At 39.8% G+C, this 25,114-nt stretch overlaps 1 protein-coding gene across 9 annotated transcripts in view; it reads left to right on the top strand.

Moving 5' to 3' along the window:
* The window catches only part of SENP6 (SUMO specific peptidase 6), a 191,784-nt gene that overhangs the window by 98,387 nt on the left and 68,283 nt on the right, over positions 1-25,114 (top strand). For 6 of the 9 annotated variants that reach the window (XR_005595886.1, XM_039529204.1, XM_039529203.1 and 3 more), the window contains 2 exons: positions 8,003-8,023; positions 14,985-15,055. Coding sequence is in view for 7 of the 9 variants with exons in the window: in XM_039529204.1 (XP_039385138.1) it covers positions 8,003-8,023; positions 14,985-15,055 (92 nt within the window). In the remaining 2 variants the exon portion in view is untranslated. The remainder of the gene's footprint in view (positions 1-8,002; positions 8,024-14,984; positions 15,056-25,114) is intronic. The other 3 variants (XM_039529208.1, XM_039529205.1, XM_039529209.1) reach the window with 1 other exon arrangement.

Here is a 25,114-nt window from a genome sequence, read left to right as displayed (position 1 = left end):
ACCTGACATGAGGGAGGGTCTCAGAGTCCAGACTGGAGCCCAAGAGGGAGCATTTACACTGCTATTTTTATCCCTGCCACCTGATCCCTGTGAGGTTGAGTCAATTGATCTGGCCTCTGAGACTCATCCCTGCAGGTGTTCTTGTTTTACAGTGTAGACCTACCCAAAGGACTAGTTTACACTAGAATAACTACAGCGAGACACTGATGTAGCTATGCCACTGTAGTGCCTGCTAGTGCAGACGCTTTAGTGCTCTCTACCATTGGCAAATTACTCCACCTGCGCAAGCAGCAGTAGCTGTGTTGGCAGGAGAGAGCTTCTCCTGCCCACATAGTGTTGTCCACACTGGCGCTTAGATCAGTGTAACTTTTGTCGCTTAGGAGGGTGGCTTTTCCACATCTCTGAGTGACTTAAATTATATCAAAGTGCTAACGTGTATAAGCCCTAAGAGTTAGATGCCCAGATCCCATTGATTGAGGTAAATAGTTTCACATAGGGCTTATCTATACTTATGGCTAAATTGGCACTGCTGTGATCGATGCAGCGGTGTCAGTATATTAGGTCTGGTGAAGACCTGCTAAGTTGATGGGCGGGAGCTCACTCGTCGACTTCTGTACTCCAGCTCCCCAAGAAGTGTAAGGTCAGTTGGTGGCAGTACGTCTCCCCTCTACACAGCATGGTGTAGACACTCTTGTAAGTTGACCTAAGTTACGTTGACTTCACTTACTCGACTTCAGTTACTGTAAGTTATGTAACTTAGGTCGATTTACAGCTTCTACAAAATAGTTGATACAAAATCTTCACACCAACTTATCACACTAGCTACTCTTATGGCTAATCTACACTAAAACTGTGAGGGCTGGAGCATGTTCCAATGATCTGTGGGGATGGCACATTCACAGTCTGATCAGCACTAGGAGCAGTCAGAGTCTCAAGCATTCTCAGTGAGAATGAGATTTTGGCTGTTAATCTCTAGCAAGTTTTGTCTGAGGATATGCAAACTATGATTTTTGTTTTCAAAGCCTTATTGGAAAAAAGTCTTACTGAAAAAAGGGAATGGCAAAAGGCACATCCTTGACACACAAGCTGTCCCCTACCAGATTTCAAGTCTCTGTTCTAGAGCTTGGGTTTGCGAAAGCTTTCCAAAGAAAAGGCTAACAGAATTTTTTTTAACATCGAAAAAGAACTTATTTTTCCTTAGTCTCTTTCTTGGCTGGAGTGTTTTGGCAGAAATTTCCAAAAAAATTCATCCTGAGGCCGATAGCCAGCATGAAAAATGTATAATGGGCAGTGTTATCAGAGCCCCATCTATAATAAGAAAATTAGCACTATTGTAATGTTGGTTATATAGCTGCAACCAAAGAGCATCCTTCCTTTTGAGCTTGTTTATGTACTAAATGTATTTTATGGTATGGTAACATATTTAACTACTACTTGCTAAAATATGTATTTTTTTTGTTACAACACATTTCTTTTACTTGCATGTATAGTGCTTATTGCAGTGATAGCTGAATTCAAATATAAACATAACAGAATAAATTTTTTTACGTATAAGGTGGTGTTTCTGGTAGGAGTTTTTTGGCATATGAGTGGGTCTGATAGAACTGGTCACCAACTCTTTTTTCCTACTTTTACCAAGTTGGGTGCTCACCCCTTGACTTTGCAATTTGTGTGTGTGTGTATGTTATTTTTCCCTTGGTAAGAACCCACACAATAAACGAGGTATTGGAATTGCTCATTTATGACCATAAATTCAGTCTAGTTGGTATTGCTGAAACCTGTTGCGCTGATTTGCATAATTGGAATGTTGAAATCAATGGCTGTAACCTATTTAGGAAGGATTGAGAGGACCAAAGGATAATGGGAGAGGCACTCAGTTAAAATGCTATTACCTGTTTTGGAGTCGCTGATAACTTGGGGAAAAAAAATCTTGAACGCTTATGGATTAGTGTCCTCTCAGATAAAGCACAAGATGGGATATTGGTTGGTGTCTGCAACAGAACACCAAATCACACTAGGGAACAGGATGGCTGCTTCCTTACTCACCTATCTATAATGTGTAGGAAAAAAAAACCTGTGAGATTGAGGTACTTCAGTTTGAGTGACACATCCTTTGAGGTGTTATGCTACCAGTACTAAAGCATCCTTGACTTTTCAAAACATTCTACATGACAGTTCCTAACTCAAGAAGTGTTGGAGCCAACAGGAGGGAATTTTTTATTAGACCATGTCCTAGCAGACAAAGAGGAACTGATCACAGAAATAAAAATTAAGGGTAGCTTATGTTTACACTACAATATTATGTTGACCTAAGTTACGTCGATGTTCAGCCAGCACAGTAATTAAATCACTTTTGCATGTCCACACTATGCTCCTTGCATCAGTGTGTGTCCTCATCAGGAGCACTTGCACCTAGTTAACTGACAGTGTGGGGAATTGTGGGATGGCTTCTGAAAGGCAGCAACAGTCGACGTAAGCAACACAGTGTCTGCACTGACACTGCATCTGCCTAACTACATTGATATTGACTCTACACCTTTTGTGGAGTTGGAATTATTAAATTAGTGTAGTGAGCGAGTTACATTGGCAGGAGTTAGTCTGTATCCGCAAAAAGAACAGGAGTACTTGTGGCACCTTAGAGACTTAACACATTTATTTCAGCATGAGCTTTCGTGAGCTACAGCTCACTTCTTCGGATGCATAGAAAGGAGATATTTATACATACAGAGAACATGAAAAGGTGGAAGTATGCATACCAACAGGAAGAGTTTAAACAATTGAGATGAGCTATCATCAGCAGGAGAAAAAAACCTTTTGAAGTGATAATTAAGATGACTCATAGAAGATGTGAGGAGAACTTAACATAGGGAAATAGATTCAATTAGTGTAATGACCCAACCATTCCCAGTCTCTGTTTAAGCCTGAGTTAATTGTATCTAATTTGCATATTAATTTGAGTTCAGCAGTCTCTCTTCGGAGTCTGTTTTTGAAGTTTTTTTTGTTGCAAAATTGCCACCTTCAAGTCTGTCACTGAGTGGTTAGAGAGGTTGAAGTGTTCTCCCACTGGTTTTTGAATGTTATGATTCCTGATGTCAGATTTCTGTCCATTTATTCTTTTGCGTAGAGACTGTCCGGTTTGGCCAATGTACATGGCAGAGGGGCATTGCTGGCACATGATGGCATATATCACGTTGGTAGATGTGGAAGTGAACAAGCCCCTGATGGCGTGTCTGATGTGATTAGGTCCTATGATGGTGTCACTTGAATAGAGATGTGGACAGAGCTGGCATCGGGCTTTGTTGCAAGGATAGGTTCCTGGGTTAGTGTTTATGTTGTATGGTGTGCGGTTGCTGGTGAGTATTGGCAGGAGTGACATTATAGATGCTTAAAGAGTTAGGTCAACGTAAGCTGCCTTACGTTGACCTAACCGTAGTGTAGATGATGTCTCAGACACAAGTGATCGTGACTTGATCAGAGTTACCAATGTGCAAGAAGAATAAAGTTCAGACCAATAATACAGTAAAAGATTTGTTATCCGGCATGTTGGGGGAATAGGAGGTGCTGGTTAGTCAAAAATTCCAGCTAACTAAGAGTTATACTTACCAATGGAATACCAATTTTCAAAGAATTAGAATACAATAAAATGAATAAAGTTTAAAATAGTATACAGGTACTTACCAATCCAGTAGTAGTACTGCACTGGAGAGTGGTTGGTTTCTTGAAGCACTTCAGTGTATACAGGTAAATTTTTCTATACAGCAGGTTATCTAATGACACTACATACTATGGGCAGTGCATGGTGTACTCCCAGATCACTAAAAATATTCTTAACACTAAAACTATATTGAATATAATTTAATCTGATTCAGAAGGCACTTCAGGATCTTGCAGTGCCTCAGGGTCATCATTATCAACATCAATTATCATTGTAGATGTAGAAGGTGTAGAAGTTTGGGATGAATCTGTAATGACCTTATGACACACCCTGGAAGCTGCTTTTTTTTAATAAATCCCTGATAACAGCATGCTAACTTGTCGTCTGCCTCTTTTGCACAAAAATAGAGTGCAGAATGTGCAATTGCATAACCTCCTGGGCAGTATACTAGTTACTAGAGTGAAGATTTGTATTGGGAGATATCAGAAATGCCAGTTAATAGAGCTTTCTGGTTGATAAAGTGCTGGATAACACAGGGGTGTGTGTGTGTGTGTGTACACACACCGGCTGCTTTATCAAGGCCAATTTCACAACGCTGAAAACAATTATAAGCCAAATCATCTGGGAGGAAGAATTTAATCAGAAAAAAATATGAATGATTGGGTATCACTTAAGAACACCTTACTAGATGTCCAGAAAAGCCACAGCCAAGGAAGAAGGATGAGCTGGTTAAACAATCAACTTGTTTTAGAGCGGAAGTGAAGACAGCTATAAAATAAATAAATATAACCAAATGGAAGAAAGGGGAAGTTGACAGTAATGCATACGAATAAAAAGTTATGAACTATAGAAGAGTGAGACTCAAGGAGAAATCTAGGGCCTGCAGGCCCTAAAGACATCAAAGTGTTTTAAAAATTATATTAGGAACAAAGACTCCTGGCACTGATATTGGTCCATTAGTCGATGGAAATTACCATATTATCAATTATAATGCAGAAAAGGTAGACGTGTTCAATATATATTTCTGTTCTGAATTTGGGGTGATAGTCTCATATGCTCTTTCCTTCAGAAATACTAGGGGGATGGATGTTAAACAGAAGCTAATAAGGACAAATGTTTTTAAATCAGCTGATCCAGATAACTTTTATCCAAGGGTTTCAAAAGAGCTGGCAGAGGAGCTTACTGGATAGTTAAGGTTGTTTTCAGTAGTCTTGAAACACTGGGGAAAGTCCAGAAGTATTATTTGGCATGTTGCACATTAGCTTTCTTCCAATCTTTAAAAAGGGTTGATGGGATGACATGGGTAATTCATAGGGCTGTCAACCGGATATGGATCCTGGGAAAGACAATGGAGTTGCTGATAGAGGACTTTTTTAATAAAGAACTAAAGGAGGATAATGTAATTATTGCAAATAAACATGGTTTACTGAAAATAAATCTTGTCAAATTAATTTGTCTTTCTGGTGAGAACAGTTTGGTTGATAAAGATAATAGTGTTGATGTTATATGCTTATACTTCTTTCTGTAAGGTATTTTACTTTGTACTGCTTGACATTTTGATTAAAAGTAGAACAGTATAAATTTAACATAACACACATTTTAGAAACTGGCAAAGTGATTGGTCTCAATGTAATTGTAAACAGGAAATTGTAATCAAGCAGGTGTTTTCCCAGTGGAGTCCCACAGGGATTGGTTCTTGACCCTACATTATTTAACATTTTTTATCAATAACCTGGAAGAAAACAAAACTATCACTGATAAAATTTGCAGATGAGACAGTCTTTGGGGAGTGGTAAATAATGAAGAGGACAGGTCACTGCTTCAGAGCGATCTGGCTTGCTTGGAAACTGGGTACAAGCAAACCATATAAGCATTGATATGGCTAAATATAAATGTATTATATCTAGGAACAAAGCAGATAGGCCATGTTTACAGGATGGAGGACTCTATCCTGGGAAGCAGTGATTCTAAAAAAGTTTTGGAGATTGTGGTGGATGATCATCTGAACATGAGCTCCCAGTGTGATGCTGTGGGCAAAAGAGCTAATGAGATCCTGGAATGTATAAACAGAATCTCTGTACTAGGAGAAGATAGGTTATCCTGTCTCTATATTTGGCATTGGAATGACTACTGCTGGAACACTGTGCCCATTTTTGGTGCCCCAATTCAAGAAGGCCGATAAATTGGAGAGGGTTCAGAGAAGAGCCCCAAGACTGATTAAAGTATTAGAAAACATGCCTATAGTGATAGACTAGGTTGAGCTTCTTGAGTCTAACTAAAAGGTGATTTGATTGCAGTCTATATGTATCTACATGGGGAACAAATATTTAACAATGGATTCTTCAATCCAGCAGAGAGGGGCATAAAACAATTCAATGGCTGGAAGATGAAGCTAGACAAATTCACATTGGAAATAGATTTTTTTACAGTGAGAGTGATTACCATTTGAACAATTTACCAGGGGTCATAGTGTATTCTCCATCACTACCAATTTTTAGATCAGAATTGGGTGTGTTTCTAAAAGATAAGCTCTAAAAAATTTTTTGGTGGAAATTCTATGACCTGTGTTAAACTAGTCTGACCTCCTGTATATCAGAATGGTTCCTTCTGACCACTGTCCTCTCTTATTCTAGTTTTGCCATACATGTAGCCAAATAGTATGTGCATGTGCCAGATTAAGGTCCTTAGTGCCTAATGCACCCTACAAAATGTGATTCAAGTAAAACAGCAATGGGAACTTGAAAGTAAAAACCTCATGACATCCCTGCGTTGTATAATTTCCTAGTAGAATTCCCTAGCTTGTCATTTCTGAAGACTTATATTTTTAAGTCTAGATTGGATCATAAGTAGAACTAGTTCTGTGGTTCATTTCAGCTGTGTTCTCGTGCTACTATTATTTCAAATAATGAACACCACTGAATTTTGAACCATTTTGGCAGATTCTTCTGAGATTCAGGATTGGAATAGCATGTATATGGTACATGTCTCAACCAGATTTTATTGCATGAGCTTAATGGGATAATTTCTTAAGGCAGTGCCTGTGTTGATGCTTGTCTGTGTTCTGGAATCTCTCTCTCCTGAAGTGTACAAAATCAAAGTTATCTTTTATTCCTTTTTTTCTTTCTGCATGTTACACTAAAAAGATATATAATAGGCATACGAAGCATTATTACACATTCAGGAAGATTTCTTCTGTCCTTACATATGTGGCGTTCTGAGTTAATATGAAGGATTATGGAAAGTGGGTGGGACAATATGATTACAGACAACACCCTGGTGAAAAGCTCCGTACACTCCGCATTGCTGGTGACTGAAAAGTAGGGGTGGAAGGAAAAAAGAGTGCTCTCTCAAGGCAATATCTTAGACTGTGCTTTGGGGCCCCTACTTTGCATATCAACCTTGTGTACTAAGGGTCTGACTTCCAGAAGTTTTGAGTACCTGCAGCTCCGATTAGCTTTAAATAAAACACTTCTGACAATAAGACCATAAGGCAGTAAAACAACTGTGGCTGGCCTGTGCCTGCTGATTCAGGCTTGCAGGGCTTGGGTTAAGGGGCTGTTTAACTTCCTGGCTTGGACTACAGCCTGAGATCTGGGACCATTCCACTTCGTAGGGACCTAGAGCCTGAACATTTACACTGCAATTAAACAGCCCTTTGGTCTGAGCCCCATGAGTAAGAGTCAGCGGGTTTTTAATTGCAGTGCAGACATACCCTGAGTGTCTGATATATTTGGAGCTTCTTGTCAGCCCCGGCTTCTGGATATGAGGAGAGCTGTTCTGTGTCTTTCCTCTCAAGTATCTGGTTGCATGTGGACTCTAGAAAATATGTAACTTTAATTTTTTTCCCACTTGTGAATAAGACATTTTCTCAATCTAAATATTTATTTAAAAATATTTTGAATAGTTAGGATTGGATTGCTGCATAAAAATGCAAATAAATGGTACAGCGTATACTTTTGTTTTCCGTGGTGGTCCAGTGGGGTTAGAACAAAGCTCTGTCTTAATTCATAACTTTGTATTCTGTCATGCTATCTACAATGGAGTGATTTAAAGCAGATTGCCCGTCTTTTTAATCCAATTCTATGAGATTGAACAGGGTGCATGTCAGTGTAAAATTTTGCCCACTGACTTCTGCTAGTTTGAGGGATAAAGTTAGTTGTTTGTATTTACTGCTGTAAAAAATATTGACCACATTTTAAACTTTTCTAATTAAAAGTACTGCAACATGAGTTCAAGAGGTGACCAATTGGTGGTAGTTTATATTTGATAACGATTAAAACTTGAGTGATGTGCAACAAATGTGGGGCTTTGCATCTTATGTTTTTTCTCTTTTTTCATATTTTTAAGCAATCTGGACCGAAAGGAAAGGTAAGTTTAATATTGATGAAATGAGCATGGCAATAAGAAAGTTAACTTAATGATTACCCTATCAATGCTAGTTAAAGAATAATGCATAAAATTGTGGTCAGTTCTGCTGCCTGTGAGCTATTTTATGAAAAGAACATGGAATACAAGAAGTACCTTTCATATGCAGCTATAGCCACTGATTGCCTTTTTAATGTGGACAATGTACTGGGTACATTGGCATACAGAAACATGCGTATATACAGATAAAATATACAGAAACAAAGATTGATGTCAGTTTTCTGTGGAAACTTGTACGTTAATTTTAAGTGTTTTGATATTGCTGGAGAGCTATTGCTATCTGGTTTCTAACAGTGTTAATAAGCTATTGTTTAGTTTTCTAACAATCTTGTAGCTTTGAATAATTGAATTTCATTCTAAATATAGTCATTAATTAAATATACAAATTATAACAATTAACCAAAACACAGAGCAAAGAAAAAAAATCTCTTAAAACTGATTTGGTGCTGTTGTTTCATGTATTTGTGTGGAAACACTAAACTTTTCCATGTCACACATTTCATGTCACTTGGAAAATGCTGGTTTCTGTTAATATTCTTGTATGTAGTTTAAGTATACAAATAAATGTCAATATTTTGTTCATTTTTAATACGTTATTAAAACCAACCCGTTATTAATCTGATGTCATTTATTCCACAAGAAAGTAATTCTTTTCTGTTATGTGGCAGTATAAGCTTGATATTAAAGTTAAATGTACAGTTTAATCATAATTTAATATTGAACTAAAACTGAAAATAATTTACATAACTGTTTCAAGTACCTTTCTTTGGAAATTCAGGATTTAGTGGATTGATTGTAAATCAATAGTATAATATTGTGCTTTCTGTTACTTTCCAAAATAAAATTTAAAGGGATGCTGATATGTCAGCCTTGGCCCTCATATTTTAACTTCATAAGGGGTATTACAACTTTTTCTTTCCCTTGGTTTTTTTCAATTTTTTAAATGTTCATGATTTTTAAGAATCAATTCTTTTCCTGTTAGTGTTTGAATTGGGCACAGCAGGGATTGTTAGAAAAATAAATTGTGCACGGTCACAGCCCCAATTTTGTGTGTGCAAAAGTGAAGCAGCAGCTTCTGTTAAATGTTACTAAGAACCACCACCAGCAACTAGGCTCCATAGACATATAAAGTTGCGAGGGGCTTTGTCTTCCCCCCAGCACTGTGGAAAAAATCATAGAGCGGTCCTTGGAGAAACACAGTTCTTCCTCTCTCTTGCTCCACCCAGGAGCTTTTCCCAGTTGTTGTTTTTTTGCCTTTTTTCCCCGTATCCAGTTCCCATCAGGTAATGAGATGATTTTTGGGAACAAGAGACCACAGGGAACAAGCCTTTGAATGTAGTGGGTCCCAGACTATGATCATAGAGGTTCTTGGTCTGGTTCTGAGAGCCATGCTTCCTTTTCTCTACTTTGCAACAACATGGCTGCTGAGCCGTAAGCCATTTAGAGCAGAAATTCAGGCTCAACATCTGACTTTGTAGGATCTCCAAGACAGTAGTGGTTAATCTGTGTGAGATGAAACATAGCTGTGAGAGGTGACTACAACAACAGAAACACGTCAGGCAAGCCTTACGCTTCTTGGACAGAAATTCCACACTAAAATCGTATGCTTTGAAAGCTAAAAGTAGTGAGCCCTCCTTGACTGTTTTCTTCTGGCTGAGGTGAAATATGGAATCTGAGAGTATCCCGGAAGAACAAATCATTTAGATGGCTAGGAAGTGGCCCAGGGTCAGCATGTTCCATACCCTGCCACTGAACAGAGTGGGCTATTATTTTGTCTTCCTTGTTCCAGGAAGGGCTTGATATTCAGTCCATGTTATTGCTGTGTTGCTTCTTCTCTGGATTGCTTCCCTCAAATATTGATTATTCTCCTTCTACTTGAGGGAACAGAAATCAAAGTTCTTGTTTGTTAAATAAGTAAGTAAATGGAAAATCTCAAATGAATTGAATTCCCAGTGTCTGGAACCTGTTAATGATTCTTGTAGAAAAATGTGGAACGCATAGAATTATTTTTAGGGCACCTATTATCAAGATAAATTTGCATATTCCTTTTTGCAACAGTTCATTGGCTACCTCCCGTAGGAATTATACTCAAAGCAGAGTGTTGTACCTGCTATTTGACATGCCCTTGATGCCTCTTCAAAATTGAAGATGACTGGCTTGAGATTTGTAAACTGGATTGAACAAGAAGGAATTTGCCTCAGAACTTTAAAAAAAAATGCAAATGCTTTCTTGGGCAGGTCATAAGACATGTCTTTCAAGTTGTGTGTTTGTATATCAAACATTTTGTTTCATTCTTAAATGATTAGTTGAGAGCAAAAACTAAAATGGAAACCATACAATGAAAATGTACCACCTATTTAAAATTTTCTGCTCTACTGGGGTGGAGCCAAATCTCCTGGTGTTCAAGTATGCTGCAAGTAATCCTCCTGGTCATATGTAACCTTTGTTTTACCAGCTCTAAAAGCTTTCAGTTATTGTTGTTTTATTCTTCTGTACAGCTTTTTAGGTGTGAGGGTTGTTGAGACTGATTTTGAAGCAATTCAAGATTTTTTTGCCGTGCCCTCTGTCATTGTTCCTTAGATGCCACTTTTCTGAGATAGATGGGAAGCCAGGCCTGAAAAGAATACATTTGGGCACTTCTCAAATCTTTATATATCAGCAATAATCTTAACACATCGTTTATTTCAGAGAAAGACAAAATAGCAAAATAAAACGCCTAATGAATAGGTAGGACAGTTGAAAAAAAATTCTGTCGTCATTTTGAGGTATGCATGGATTATATAGATCTGGAGTTGCTGGCATGCATGTAATGCAAACAGGATCAAATAACTAATTCTATTGACAGGACAGATGGCCCCAAACATTTCCCTTTATCTCTTTGGTGGGGAAAAAATGAGAGTGAGGAATATGAATACTTGGAGCTAGAGTGTAATAAGTTCTGTTTATATTTATGAAGAAATGTATTGATTGTATTTTAGATCTTAGACCTGAAGACTGAGGTCTAACCCACATGTTAGACCCAGCAAATTGAGTTCTGCTGAAAGATCAACCGACAGAGATGATTATTTTATGTTGCATTATGTTAATAACTGAAAGCTCACAACAAACTGGGAGAGAAATGGAAGCTGGGACCTTTAAATTTCTCTGAGGCTGAACTTCATTATGAAGAAACATAAATCTGTCATTGTAATCAAGGGGTATGTGTACATGCCAATAAAAAACCCACGGCAACAAGTCTCAGAGCTCAGGTCAACTGGCTTGAGCTGAAGGGCTAAAAAATAGCAGTGTAGATGTTCAGGCTTTGGCTGGTGCCCGGACTTTGAGACCCTCCCCTTGCAGAATTTCAGAGCCTGGGCTCCAGCCCAAGCCTGAACGTCTACACTGCTATTTTTAGCCCTGCAGCTCAAGCCCTGCAAGTCTGAGTCAGTTGAGCTGAATTCTGAGACTTGCTGCCACAGTGTGTGTGCGTGTTTGTTTTTTATTGCAGTGTAGACATACCCATGTAGACCTTTTGGGAATTAAGATATGGTGGCTCCTGTAATTTTGTTTATGGCTAAAATCTATGCTCTTAAACTTCTGAAAAATATAGAATGCTTCAATAAAAAAGGATGTAGAAAAAACCAAGTATTTCAGAATATCTTTTTGCTGATGTCTCCTGTTTTGAGGAAGGTTAGAAATTTAGGAAGTATATCCTTTAATGTGCTACTAGTATCATGTAAAATATGTTGTTTTCTTAATGCAATGTTATTTTCTCATACCTGTCTCCCCCATCTCTACTTGTCACTTGTATGCTATCAGTAAGGGTATGTCTACACTACCCGCCGGATTGGCGGGTAGCGATTGATCTATCGGGGATCGATATATTGCGTCTTGTCTAGACGCGATAAATCGATCCCCGAACGCGCTCCCCATCGACGGGTGAGCGGCGGCCGTCAATCCCACACCGCGAGGACGCGAAGTAAGTCGATCTAAGATACATCAGTGTCAGCAACGCTATTCTCGTAGCTGAAGTTGTGTATTTTAGATCGATTTCTCTCTCTCTTCTTCCCCCCCCCCCCAGTCTACGCCTAAGAGATAGATATGCACAGTTGACTTTAGGATTTTGGAGAAGGTTGAGGTGATTCTTTTAAGTGATTTCCACTCTCTTTTCCCCCCCCCCCCAATAGCTTATTCTCATTATAAACAAATAAGCAAAGGACTCTTGTGCTGCAAAGAAGGAAAGAGCCTCTTACGCTGGCACCTATGCATAATTATCAATCCGGGCTTTTTTTTTTTTCATTCTGCATACAATTTTGGACATGTTTGCTTTTGGCTATTATGTGCTCCTTGTAGTAATTTTTGTAATTGGCAGAAGACTAGATATAACTGTTATCTGTTATAACTGTCCAATACCTTGAAATGTAACAATGGAGCAAGCTTGATGGTGCCTTGCCTTGGCTGAGTGCAAAGCTTAAGTTAGGGAGCCTTCAGTATACTGTTGAATGTCATTTTAGTGTTCAACTTATTTTTAATTGTTCAGCAATATATGATATAAAATGTGAGTTCAGTGATATATATTTTAAAATTTGTATGATATCAGAAGTATGAATATGCCATGATAAATTTCTATTTCACCTGCTGAATTTACTGTGCATTGTTAACTGTGTGTTAAGATTGGTCAAGAAAAGTTGAAAAAGGAAGATGCATAAGAGATCTAATTTTTTTTCCCAAAAAATTATTATGGCATGCTTTAGCTATGTCCAGAGATCTTGAATTGTCAAACTAAGTAGCTTGGTCGAGCACTTAAAAAGCCACTTCACCTTTGATTTCTTAGGGGGTGGGGTGTGTGTGTGTGTGTGTGTGTATCTAATACTTGTACTAAGCCTGTACTTTCTGTTGCATTCAGATATTCAAATACTATCAAATAGTTTTAAAAACAGTAATGTCAAATATGACACAAGTCAAGGCATGTTCTGGTTGTTGAGATGAGGGGATTGTTAAAATAAAATTGTAATAGGCTCAAAATCATTCCAGTAGCAAAACTGTTTTATACTTTTATATCTCCTATACTGCATTAATATATTATAGTTCTAGTTATTGCTAATGTTAGTGATAAACCAAATATTCAAGGTACAGCAAGCTAACTACATAATGCCAAGTGATATCTCGCATATGCTTTTGCCTTACAGGATTACACCTTAACTGTTTTGGTTATACTGTGAATCTTTTGCCTTTTTAATTTCTACCAAAACAAGTCAAACAAAAAACCCACACATTTTTTATAAATGTGTGAAACTTACTGTTTGGTTCAACTTACATGCATATTAAAACACAAACTTTGAAATAGAGTTGCTGCACAAACATACTTGTCACAGACACAGAAGCAAAGAAATAAAAAGTTAAGGCACATACCATTACATGTTCTCCTCTTCCACCCCCATGCACAAATCCTAAACTATCACAGCATCCATATGCTACATACCACGTTTTTATCAAACTACTCTCACTACCATCCCTACTGCATAACGCTATCATCAAACTGCTGCCACCCAACACTATGGATGTTTGGTGTAGTTGTTTGGTAAAAAAGGTGCCAGAAGGCATTGTAGATAACTGTGTTAATCAACAGTAGAAACCCTGAAAAAAATTCAGCCAGAGACAAATTTCAAACACTTACAAGTAAACATTCATTATTTAGAACCAAACAAACTACATATAACATTAAAGGACTGGGGTGGGCAAGGGGAAGGGAATTTATGCTACATACTAAGCTCATTTCAGAATGCAAGCTTATTGTGTCACAGTCAGCACCTCTATAATTTTTCTTCAGTTTCCCCATCCAGTACCAGAAACCTCTAGCTAACTTATCAGCACCTTAGTGTGGAGCTGTACGGTTAGCACAAGCTGAGTAAATGCACATTTCATCGTTTTTATGTATAGAATATAGAGAATTATTCTCATTCTGTTTAACAGCAGCTTCTGCAGTATTAAAAAAAAGTAGACCCAAGTGGTAAAGTATTTTAAAGTGAAGAAATGCCAAAGTTAAGATAGCACATACACATTTATCTTTTCACATGGAAACTGTGAATTTTCAGAGGTTGCATGCTTGTTTCTAAAACTAATCATAGGGAGGGAAAAAGCAGCAAACAGGAAAAAAAAAAAAGTAGTAGCCACCCATACCTCCTCTGAGTAGTAATTAATGTTCAGTAAACATCAATCAGGCTTTTATTTAGTTAGCACAAAAATTTGACACTTGCACATGTGAACTGCAACTATCTTTCTTTCAGAAGACTGAGGAATTGTTAAAGTGCTTGGGTAATATATATTTTAAATTGCATATTTTACATTTTAACATTTTCATACCCTTCTAATTTGGCCAAATTACAATGTTTTTACAAAGAAACAGGAACTGTTCCTCTACCAAATTCAGTTTTCTTATTTCTACCTGTTTGGGCACTAGATGTCTTTAAAAAAAATGAAAAATGTCTTTGTAATAGGAAATGTGTTCTTAGTCACTGTGATTCCAAAAAAATGGATCAATCTTTTTTAAGGTAATTTTTAAAGGGGGGGAAACTTTCAGGCAGATACTGGGCCTGGAAAATTTCATCCTGAAATATGAAAGATCCCAAGTTTTTAGCCACTGAAAAAGGGGATTGAGGCTGGAAACACTTAGGTGAGTTTAGATGAGTGTAGCTAGTACTCTGGCAGTCAGATTTAGGTAATTAATTTGTCTGTATCAGAACAATGAAAAACAGATTTCAGTGTGTGTAGTATATAATAGAAAAAGCTGTTAACTTTCTTAATTCAAATATATACATCTTCATAGTGCTAAAATTCATATTTCTGGGTTTGGTGAAATGTATAACAGTGTCACAATACATTACGATTTCTGTCAAGACTACAACTATATTAATTTTTTTTCCAGAAAAGAATACCCCCCTCATTTTCAGAAGATAGAAATTGACCCTATTAGATTACCTCGGCCTCATTTGGTGGGTAGGTATCCTTAGTGTTTCATTTACTTTAAACTAGGAAGTAAGTCTTTATTTTCTTAAATAAAAAACTGCTTTGAACATGTCTGTGCCAAATTCTATAATCACACCTATGTGAATCTGTATTATATCCATTGATATCAATAGGATTTCTCTGTATTTATACAGGTGTGTATGAAAGCTGAATTTAGCCCTTTGTGTGGACTGAATTATGCAATACATGCTGTCATATTGTTGGGAATTTCAAATTCGATCTCAGTTTTTAAAAGGTGAACTCAAATGAAAAAACTAAACTATCAGTGGTTGAAATGGTGTTTCTGTAACACTGCAAAAGTGTAGTATATGATGTATCAAACAAGTAAGAATCCCTGCACTGAAGAGCTTAGCTTTATACAAAAGAGAATGGCAAAATGTCTTTGTAGCTTTATATTCTTCATGGAGCAGCATCTTGAAGCAGGAGACTAAGGGATGGATTTGTTTTTTATTTAACTATAGTAGTAATTGTTTTGTAATAGCACCCCAAAATCCCACTCAGAGTTGAAACCTCATTGTACTAAGGGGCTTTACAAAGAAATAGGAAGATATGAACCCTGCCCTGAAGAGATTACAGCCTAATTTTGAAACAAGACTCAACTAGTAGCAGCCCAACAAACTGGGGGCGGGGGGGAAGTTGAGAATCAACAACTGATTACCCTGGTTCTTTGTTCGATTCCTTGTTAGAGCAACTGGGGGCTGCTCTATCACCAGCTGAGTCTTAGGGACCGTATGCCAGCTGGGGGAATTTGAGTTATTGCACTTTAGCCATGTTCCCTCTCCATTTTTGACTCACCCCTCTACGTTAGGGGGTGAAAGGAATGTGGTGTGGGAGCTGGTGATTAGACCTGTCTCTGTGCCTGATGTGGACTTCCCCATATCAGGGGAATTCTCAGTAGAGAACTGTCAGGTGATTGTTCCCTTTGCACTGCATAGGCAACTTAATGGGATTAGAACAGGGCAGAGTATATGCCCTTAAGTATTGGTTGTGGCCCCTTTAAACTTTCTGAAATAATATTCAGCCCACAGGCTGAAAAGGCTGGACACTACTCAATTAGGAAGAGAATCCAGACTAATAGTAACTATTGTTAAAGTATTTTTCTCATGCCTTGAAATGTTTTATAAGTTAGTTCAACAAACAAAAACCTAGGCGTACTAACACTTCAAGAGTCAATAACTCCGTGTAGATTACTTGAAATATAAATTGCGGTCTATGTAAAACTTATTAGCTATAACTAAGCAAACTTACAGTGGAGAAAAGATGATTTTTACTTCCTAAATATGCACACTTTTCTGGAAAATCTACATATTTCATGGCTGGTAACTCTTTAAAAAGCTTTGTATTTCTCAGTGATTTACCTTTTGTGCATGCTGGTTTATATGTTTAGTGACCTGAGACTGAGTGTAACAGATATCATGATGCTTCTTAATGGATGGATAATATTAAAGGAAATGCAGAAAGAGAAACCAGGAGTTGTAAAATATGAGAAAAGAGGAGTGTTAGATACTTGAATGTCAGAAGTGGTGGATAAATCAAGAAGTGCCCTTTCAGCTTCACTAAGAGGAGTTTGTGAATCAGTAACTGGTTAAAAGACAGGAAACACAGGGTAGCAATAAATGGCAAGTTTTCAGAATGAAGAGAGGTAGATAGTGGTGTCCCCAGGAATCTGTATTGGGGCCAGTGCTGTTCAACATATTCATAAAGATCTGGAAATGGGGTTAATAGTGAGGTGGCAAAGTTTGCAGATGATACAAAATTATTCAAGATAGTGAAGTCTGAACAGACCGTAAAGAGTTCCAAAGGGATCTCACTAAACTGGGTGACTGGGGCAACAAAATGGCAGATGAAATTCCATGTTGATAAATGTAAAGTATTACATATTGGAAAGCATACAGAATGATGGGGTCTAAATTAGCTGTTACCACTCACGAAAGATCTTGGAGTCCTTGTGGATAGTTCTCTAAAACATCTGATCAATGTGCAGTGGCAGTCAAAAAGGCTAACTGTGTTAGGAACAATTAGAAAGGGGATAATGAGACAGTAAATATCATAATGCCGCTTAAAATCCATGGTATGCCAAAACCCTCAAATATGGCATGCACTTCTGGTCACCACATGTTTAAAAAGCTATATTAGAAATGGAAACGGTAACAGAAAAGGGCAACAAAAATGATTAGAGGTATAGAACAGTTTCCATACGAGGAGAGATTAAAAAAACTGGGACTGTTCAGCTTTGAAAAGAATGATGGGGGGAGGATATGATAGAGGTCTATAAAATCATGAATGGTGTGGCAAAAGTAAATAAGGAAGTGTTATTTACTCCTTCACTTAACACACAAACCCAGGGGTCACCCAGTGACATTAATAGGTATCTGGTTTAAAACAATTGAAAGGAAATAGTTCTCCACGCATGCACAGTCAACCTATGGAACTCATTGCCAGGGGATGTTGTGAAGGTCAAAAGTATAACTGAGTTCAAAAAAGAATTATCTAAACTCATGGAGAATAGATCCATCAATGACTACTAGCCAAGATGGTCGGGGGCGCAACTGCATGTTCTGGGTGTCCCTAAGCCTCTGACTGCCAGATGCTGGAGTGGATCACAGAAGACAGATCATCTGATAATTGCCCTGTTCTGTTCAGTCCCTTTGAAGCATCTTGGAATTGATCACTGTTGAAAGACAGAATACTGGGGTAGATGGACCATTGGTCGGATCCAGTACGGCCATTCTTATGTTCTTGTGTTGCTGTCATCCACCTACATCCTCCTCATCAACATTCTTCTGTGATTTGTGTCTCCTGGCTCAATTTTCCTCTCCTCATAAATTTACATACTCTTCTTTGGTGACTTCAGCTTCCATGTTGATGACTAATTTACTTTAGCTGCATGTTTCCTCATCTTCACCTCTTCTTTCCACCTGCACCCATGGTTCAAGTCTCCCATTCACCAAAGAGTTTGTTCACTTAACTTGCTCTTCCCTTAGCACTGCTCTCTCTCCTTTGTCAAGTTCCACCTCTCTGACCATCACCTGGTCACATTCACCATCACATATCAACCCCCCTTGCCTGTCACTTGACTTTGATTGGAAGTTGTGTAAATCAACATTGATTTTTCTCATCTGCTGTCAGCCTTCTCTTCCCTGCCCTCTCTCCCCATGATACGTTTATCGGTTCTCCCCATGCTTCACTCTTCTCCACCCTTAACTCTTTTGCACTTCTCTCCCAGTGCAATGTCTGCCTTGCCAACCCTTAGTGCTGGCTTGTTCCCAATATCTGCTTCCTTTGCTCCTGCTCTAACACTGCAGAGCTTCTCTTGTGAAAATCTTCTCAGTTCTATAATCGTCCAAGCTAAGCAACTATATATCTTCAATTTAGCTGAATCCCACATCCACAATCCCAGACACCTTTTTTCTACTTTTAACTTACTCCTCAAATCTTCCCCATCTTCTTCCTCTACTTCAGTGATTCATGCACACTAAATCCAGAAGGGACCACTGTTGATGATCTAGTTTGACCTCGTGCATAACTCAGACCATAGAACTTTCTCAAAATAATTTCTGTTTGAGCTAGAGCATATGGTTTAGAAAAAAAACATCCGGTGACACTTTGAAATTTTCCAGTGACACAGAATCCATCACAATCTCTGGTAATCTGTTTCAGTGATCAATTATCATCACTGTTAAAAAAATGTACAACTTATTTCCATTTTGAATTTCTCTAGCTTCAACTTATAATGATTGGATGTTTTTATGCCTTTTCCTGCTAGATTGAAGAGCCCATTATCATAAACTGTGATCAGCTCAACCCCCCTTTTTTTTTCTTCTCTCCTTTTAAGCAAAATAGACTCAGGGAGGTCAGCCACTGTAAGGCAAGTTTTCCAGTCCTTAATTGTTCTCATGACTCTGCTTTGAACCCTCTCTAATTTATCAATATTTGTCTTGAATTGTGGACAGAAGAAATGGACACACTGTTGCTGCAGAGGTCACAGTATTGCAGCAGTGCCAAATACAGAGGGTGTAATAACCTCCATTCCTACTCAAGATTCCCTGGTTTATACATCCCAGTATTATATTAGCCAGAGGCACCGACTTCCTAATGTGCTGAGGGATGCTCTGGCCCACCCCCACTCCATCCCTGCCCCCAAGCCCACCCTGCCTCTTCCTGCCCCAGTCCATCCCCTCTGTACCTACTGTGGGCTGATCTGCGGTTCCAGGAACGGACTCCTGAGTCATCTCAGGATGCATATATAAATCTGTGGTAGAGATCATCCTCAAATTGAGGGATCGATGATTATGACAACCGCATTACAAACACGACAGACAAGGCCACCACTGACTTGATATGGACACCCTTGGGTTCCACCACCCCAGTGATGGTATTGTTACTCTTGGGCAGCCCATAAACCCAGTTCTCTAGGACCTCGAGAGTCTTCCTTTATCCCCCTGTAAGGCAGTCTCCCTCAGCTTCCCTTTCTAGACCCCCTGATCCTTGAGAGGAGACTTTTTGAGGAGCAGGAGGCAAGGTTGGCTAAAGAAATTACTCCAATAACACACATTTCATCATCATCTCCAGATGAAACTGTGATGCGTCGTCCTCCATCTAGGGCAGACACATTCAAACGATTTCAAGACCTCACCAAGAGAGTGGTGGACTTGCTTCAGATCCCCCTTGTATTGCACTCCAGATCAATGAGGCCATGCTAGACCCAGCCAAAATCATCTGGCAAACACTGGCCATGATAACATCCACATGCAAAAGGGCAGACAAAAAATATTTGTTACCTCTAAAGACGTGGACTTCCTTTTTTCCCTTCCATCAGCAAACTCCCTTGTGGTAGAGGCTATAAATGAACGTGGCAGACTGCTAAACCAACACCTTATGACAAGGTTTGGAAAAGACTGGACTTATTTGACAGGAAATTGTACTCCTCAACAACCCTGCAGTTCAGGACTGCAAATTATCAGGCCTTGATGGTGAAATAGAATCACTTCAATTATGGGAAACTCAGTTCCTTTATTGATCATCTCCCAAATGATCAAAGAGAGCAGTTCCAAGCTATCATTGTCAAGGGCCAGCTTCTGGCAAGGACAGCACTACAGACTGCATTAGATACCATGGATACAGCTGCCTGCTCCATATCAATGGTGGCAGTAACAATGAGATCTTCATGGCTTTACAGTGGAGGACCTTCCATTTGAGGGATCCAAACTCTTTGTGGAGAAGACAGACGCTTCAGTCCACACACAGAAGGACTCAAGAGCCACATTTCAATCTGTGGGGATCTATATACACAGAAAAGAAAGTACAGCAAAGTGCAGACATCACAAAGATCCTAACCAGTCCACCAGTTCCCATCACCCCAGCAGAAAAGACAAGAGATACCAAAACAAAAGTTGACAGCCCCCCCCCAAGTTCAATTGTACAGCCCTCAACATCGAAAAATCAATTTGGAGACATTGGACAAGGCCCTAAACTATCATTCTCACTATCTACATCTCTTCGGACACCTCCTTGTTCTTTTTCAACAAAACTGGGAAAAGATAATCTCCCTACCTACTTGTCTGATGTTATCTCCAATGGTTATTCAATCCACTTTACTCCTTATTCACTCATCCTACAACAAAAAGATTCCTCAAGTGTCTGGGTAATTTCTTCCCACAACTCCGATGTTTTACACCAACATGAGGCCTTAATCTGATCCTTAAGTGCCTTAACAAGCCTCCTTTTGAACCCACGGTCACATGCTCGCTTATATATCTATCTATGAAAACAACATTCCTAATAGCCATCACCTTGTCTTAGCTAACTGGTGAAACACACACACACACACACACACACACACACACACACACACACACACACACACACACACACACACACACACACACACACACACACACACACACTTTAGCTATAAGATCACACTGAGACCACACCCAAAGTTCCTCCCAAAGTTTCTCTGCCTTCCATATCAACAAACTTATTCACATCCCAACTTTCTTGCCAAAGCCACACTGTGACAAGAGAGAAGCAATATTACATACTCCGTCAGGAGAGCTTTGGTGTTCTATGTGGATAGAACAAAAAACTTCAGAAAATTTCCTAAACTGTTCTTTTTGATTGCAGAGGTCTAAAGGATCCTCAGTCTCAAATCAAAGGCTCTCTAGATGGATATTGAACTGCATGTGACACAGTTCCTCCTCTGCCTTGGTGGGTCCTGCGCTTATTGGCAGATTTGCTCGCCTCAGAGATTCACAGCAGCCCTCGGTTTGGTCACTTTTGCTACTGGCCAAAACCTGCCATTCACTCAGTTAACTTCATCACTGGCCAGCATGAGGAAAGGGGAGGAAAACAATCCCTGCAGTCTCTGCTCACCTACATAGTGGATCGGGGGACAGGCCAGGGACTTTCCCCTCTGGTGGGACCCACAGTCCAGGTCAACTCCTTTTGTGTCAAATAGGGAGTTGGGGGGAACCCGGGCCCGCCCTCTACTCCCGGTTCCAGCCCAGGGCCCTGTGGATTGCAGTTGTCTACAGTGTCTCCTATAACAGCTGCATGACAGCTACAACTCCCTGAGCTACTTCTCCATGGCCTCCTCCCAACATCTTCTTTATCTTCACCGTAGGACCTTCTTTCTGATGCCTGATAACGCTTGTACTCCTCTGTCCTCCAGCAGTACGCCTTCCCACTCTCACCTCCTTGCGCGCCTCTTGCTCCCAGCTCCTCACACACCCCTCACTAACTGAAGTGAGGTCCTTTTTAAACCAGGTGCCTGATTAGCCTGTCTGTCTTAATTGAGTCTAGTAGCTTCTTAATTGGCTCCAGGTGTCCTAATAAGCCTGCCTACCTTAATTGGTTCCAGCAACTTCCTGATTGTTCTGGAACAGCCTATTGTCTTACCCAGGGAAAAGGGACCTGCTTAATTTGGGGCTCATGTATCTACCTTCTATCACTCTCCTGTAGCCATCTGGCCTGACCCTGTCCCATGCATTACCTATTGCTATTATACCCTCAATCTTCAACCTCCATCTGCAGTTTGAACTCATTTCACAAGATCCATTTCCTTTCCTATAGCCTTCATGAAAAACCTTTGCATCACAGAAATATGCAGAGCAGCAACTTGGGCATCTGCTCATACTTTTGCGGAACATTATGCGATCACCTACAACTTGACATCAGATTCTGTATTTGGATCCATGGTTTTTATCATCAGTACTAGACTCTACTTTGAAGCCCCAGCCCTCCATCGGGGTACTGCTGTAGAGTCATCTACAGTGGAGCACCTGTAGGGACATTACTCAAAGAAGAGGAGGTTACTTACCTTGTGCAGTATCTGTGGTTCTTCGAGATGCATGTCCCTATGCGTGCTTCATTTCTCACCTTCTTCCCACGACTCAACGCTATCTACTGCAGAGCTCTTAAGGACTCTGTGATAGAGAAGGAACTGAAGACATTTCACCTGTTCAGCACTAGATAACCTCAAGGCAAGGCATGAGACAGGGACAGCACATGTGCTACCTAAAATCTCTGAGCTGAGGCATAGGGACTCGGATACACCTATAGTGGAGCATCATAGTGGGACAACTCTAGAAAAACTAGAGTTACTGCACAAGGTGAGTAACCCCTTCTTCCCCTCTCCTGTCCAGCTCTCTATGCTACCTCCCATCTCAAACACTGTGGGCAACACTATCATCCTGCCTGTTGCTCAATCGCATAACCTGGGTGTCATCTTTCACTCCGACCTGGACCTGGACATAGACCTACCCAGGCTATGTCTAAATCTTGCTGATACTTTCTGCACAGTAAAATACAGCCTTTCCTATTATTCCTCAGGTCTGAAACTCTTATCCAGGCTATTACCTCATGTCTTAATTACTGCCATTTTTTTCTCTGGCCTTGACAAATGCAGTCTTGTCCCACTAATATCCATTCAAATGCTGTTACAAAGGCCATTGTCCTAGCCCAGCGCTTCTCAAACTTCATTGCACCGCGGCTCCCTTCTGACAACAAAAATTACTACGTGACTCCAGGAGGGGGGTACCGAAGCCTGAGCCCACCCAAGTGTGTGTGTGTGTGTGTGTGTGTGTGTGTGGAGGGGGCAAAGCCCAAGCCCCGCCGTCCTGGGTGAGCGACCTGGCCAAAACTGAAGCCCAAGGGCTTCAGCCCTCGGCAAGGGGCCTGTAACCTGAGCCCAGTTGCCCAGGGCTTATGATCTCGGGCTTCAGCTTTGGCCCCAGACAGTGGGGATTGAGTGTTGGCTCTGGGCCCCAGCAAGTCTAACGCCAGCCCTGGCAACCCCTTAAAACAGGGCCATGACCCCCTTTGGGGTCCTGACCCTTAGTTTGAGAATCATTGTCCTAGCCCAGTGATTCTCAAACTTTTGTACTGGTGACCCCTTTCACACAGCAAGCTTCTGAGTGTGACCATCCCCCCATAAGTAAAAAACACTTTTTTCAATATATTTGACACCATTATAAATGCTGCAGACAAAGCAGGGTTTGCGGTGGAGGCTGACATCTCGCAACCCCCCACATAATAACCTCATGACTCCCTGAAGGATCCCGACCCCCAGTTTGAGAACCCCTGTCCTAGCCCATTACTTTGGCTATGTCACCCCTCTCTTTTCATCCCTCCGTCAGCGTCCCCCTCTATTGCAGCACATATAAGCCATTTGTCTTCACTTTGAAGGCCCCTCCCAGCCTGTCCCCACCCTATCTATCACGTCTCATTCACTGTTAAGAGGTTGATGTCCACCTCCAGTCAGCCAATAATGCCAGTCTGTATTGCCCACTTGTTAAATTTTCAAACAAGCACCTTTGTGCTTTCTCTGTGCTGCCCCTCGTGCTTAGGAGGAGCTCCCCATAAACATCTGTAAAGCTAACTCATCCTCATTCAAGCCTTCCTTAAAACTACAAAAAAATTAACAGTTAGGCTGTTGGTGTGCTGAGACTTCTGCCTGTCATGCTGATCAGTATTGTTTCCTTGTACACCCCTGTTGGCCTGTCTTCTGTCTCTTACATTATAAGCTTTCTAGGGCAGGGACCATCTTTTTTTGTTCTGTGTTTGTACAGCACTTACATCAGTGGGGTTCTGGTCCAAGTCCAGGACTCATACGTAATGTGGTAATGCAAATATATAATAATAGTATATTGGAGATATTGAGTTTCCTTGGTAGGGATCCAGATTATCAAAGGAGAACTTGAGGTAATATGCATTTTTACCCAATGGACAGTGTCCTAATGATTATGCTGGAATTATTTCTCATTTTATGTTAGTATTAACTGAAATATGTAAACATTTTAAACTTTAAATTCTGTATATGAATAGAATCCCCTTAAAGTCCAATTATTTCTTGATTGAAAATAATCCTTCTCTAAATGTAAGAGTCAATGATCCATGCAGTTGTCAGGGAGATGGGGGTGGGAGGGAGAATGGGACAATCAATACTTCATTTAAATGGCATGTATATCTATTTTAAATAGTATAGCCTTAAAAGAAAGTTCTAATGTAAAATAAAATATTATAATTAAATGTAGTTAGAGTAAATTGCACATTTTATTAAAATCTTGAAATGAGAAGCCATTATTTTTACAACATTGTGCAAAGTAGCCCTGAAAAGAATAGCCTGTCTGAAAACATTTGTAAACTAGGGCTTTTTTGCATTAAGGATTTTTTTGTACCAGTTTAGCTATGCTAGTGTAGCTCCACCAGTATAGATGAGCTTCACCTTTGTAGAGTAGGGCTTGCACAGAAACAGCTTATACCAACGCATAACATCTACACTGGGTTTGTACCAGTGGAAAAACTCTCTATTAAGACAACCCTTGGTATTTCACAGTTGTTCCAAGTAAGTGCTCCCATCAGTAGATTTCCTATGGAAATCACCACCTCCTTGACTGGCCTTGCCTTTCCTCATTTCTGAGGTTGCATTGGCTCTGAGCTTTTCATGGTAAAGCAGAAGCTGTAGGAGTCAGGTACTACTTCCTTTTCTTTATTCCTGGCAGAGTTTCCATTGCCAGAGACTGGGTT

Source organism: Mauremys reevesii, linkage group 3, assembly GCF_016161935.1.
Source record: "Mauremys reevesii isolate NIE-2019 linkage group 3, ASM1616193v1, whole genome shotgun sequence".
NCBI lineage: Eukaryota > Metazoa > Chordata > Testudines > Geoemydidae > Mauremys > Mauremys reevesii.
Note: the sequence above shows the minus strand (reverse complement) of the source record. Positions and strands in the feature narration are given on the sequence as shown.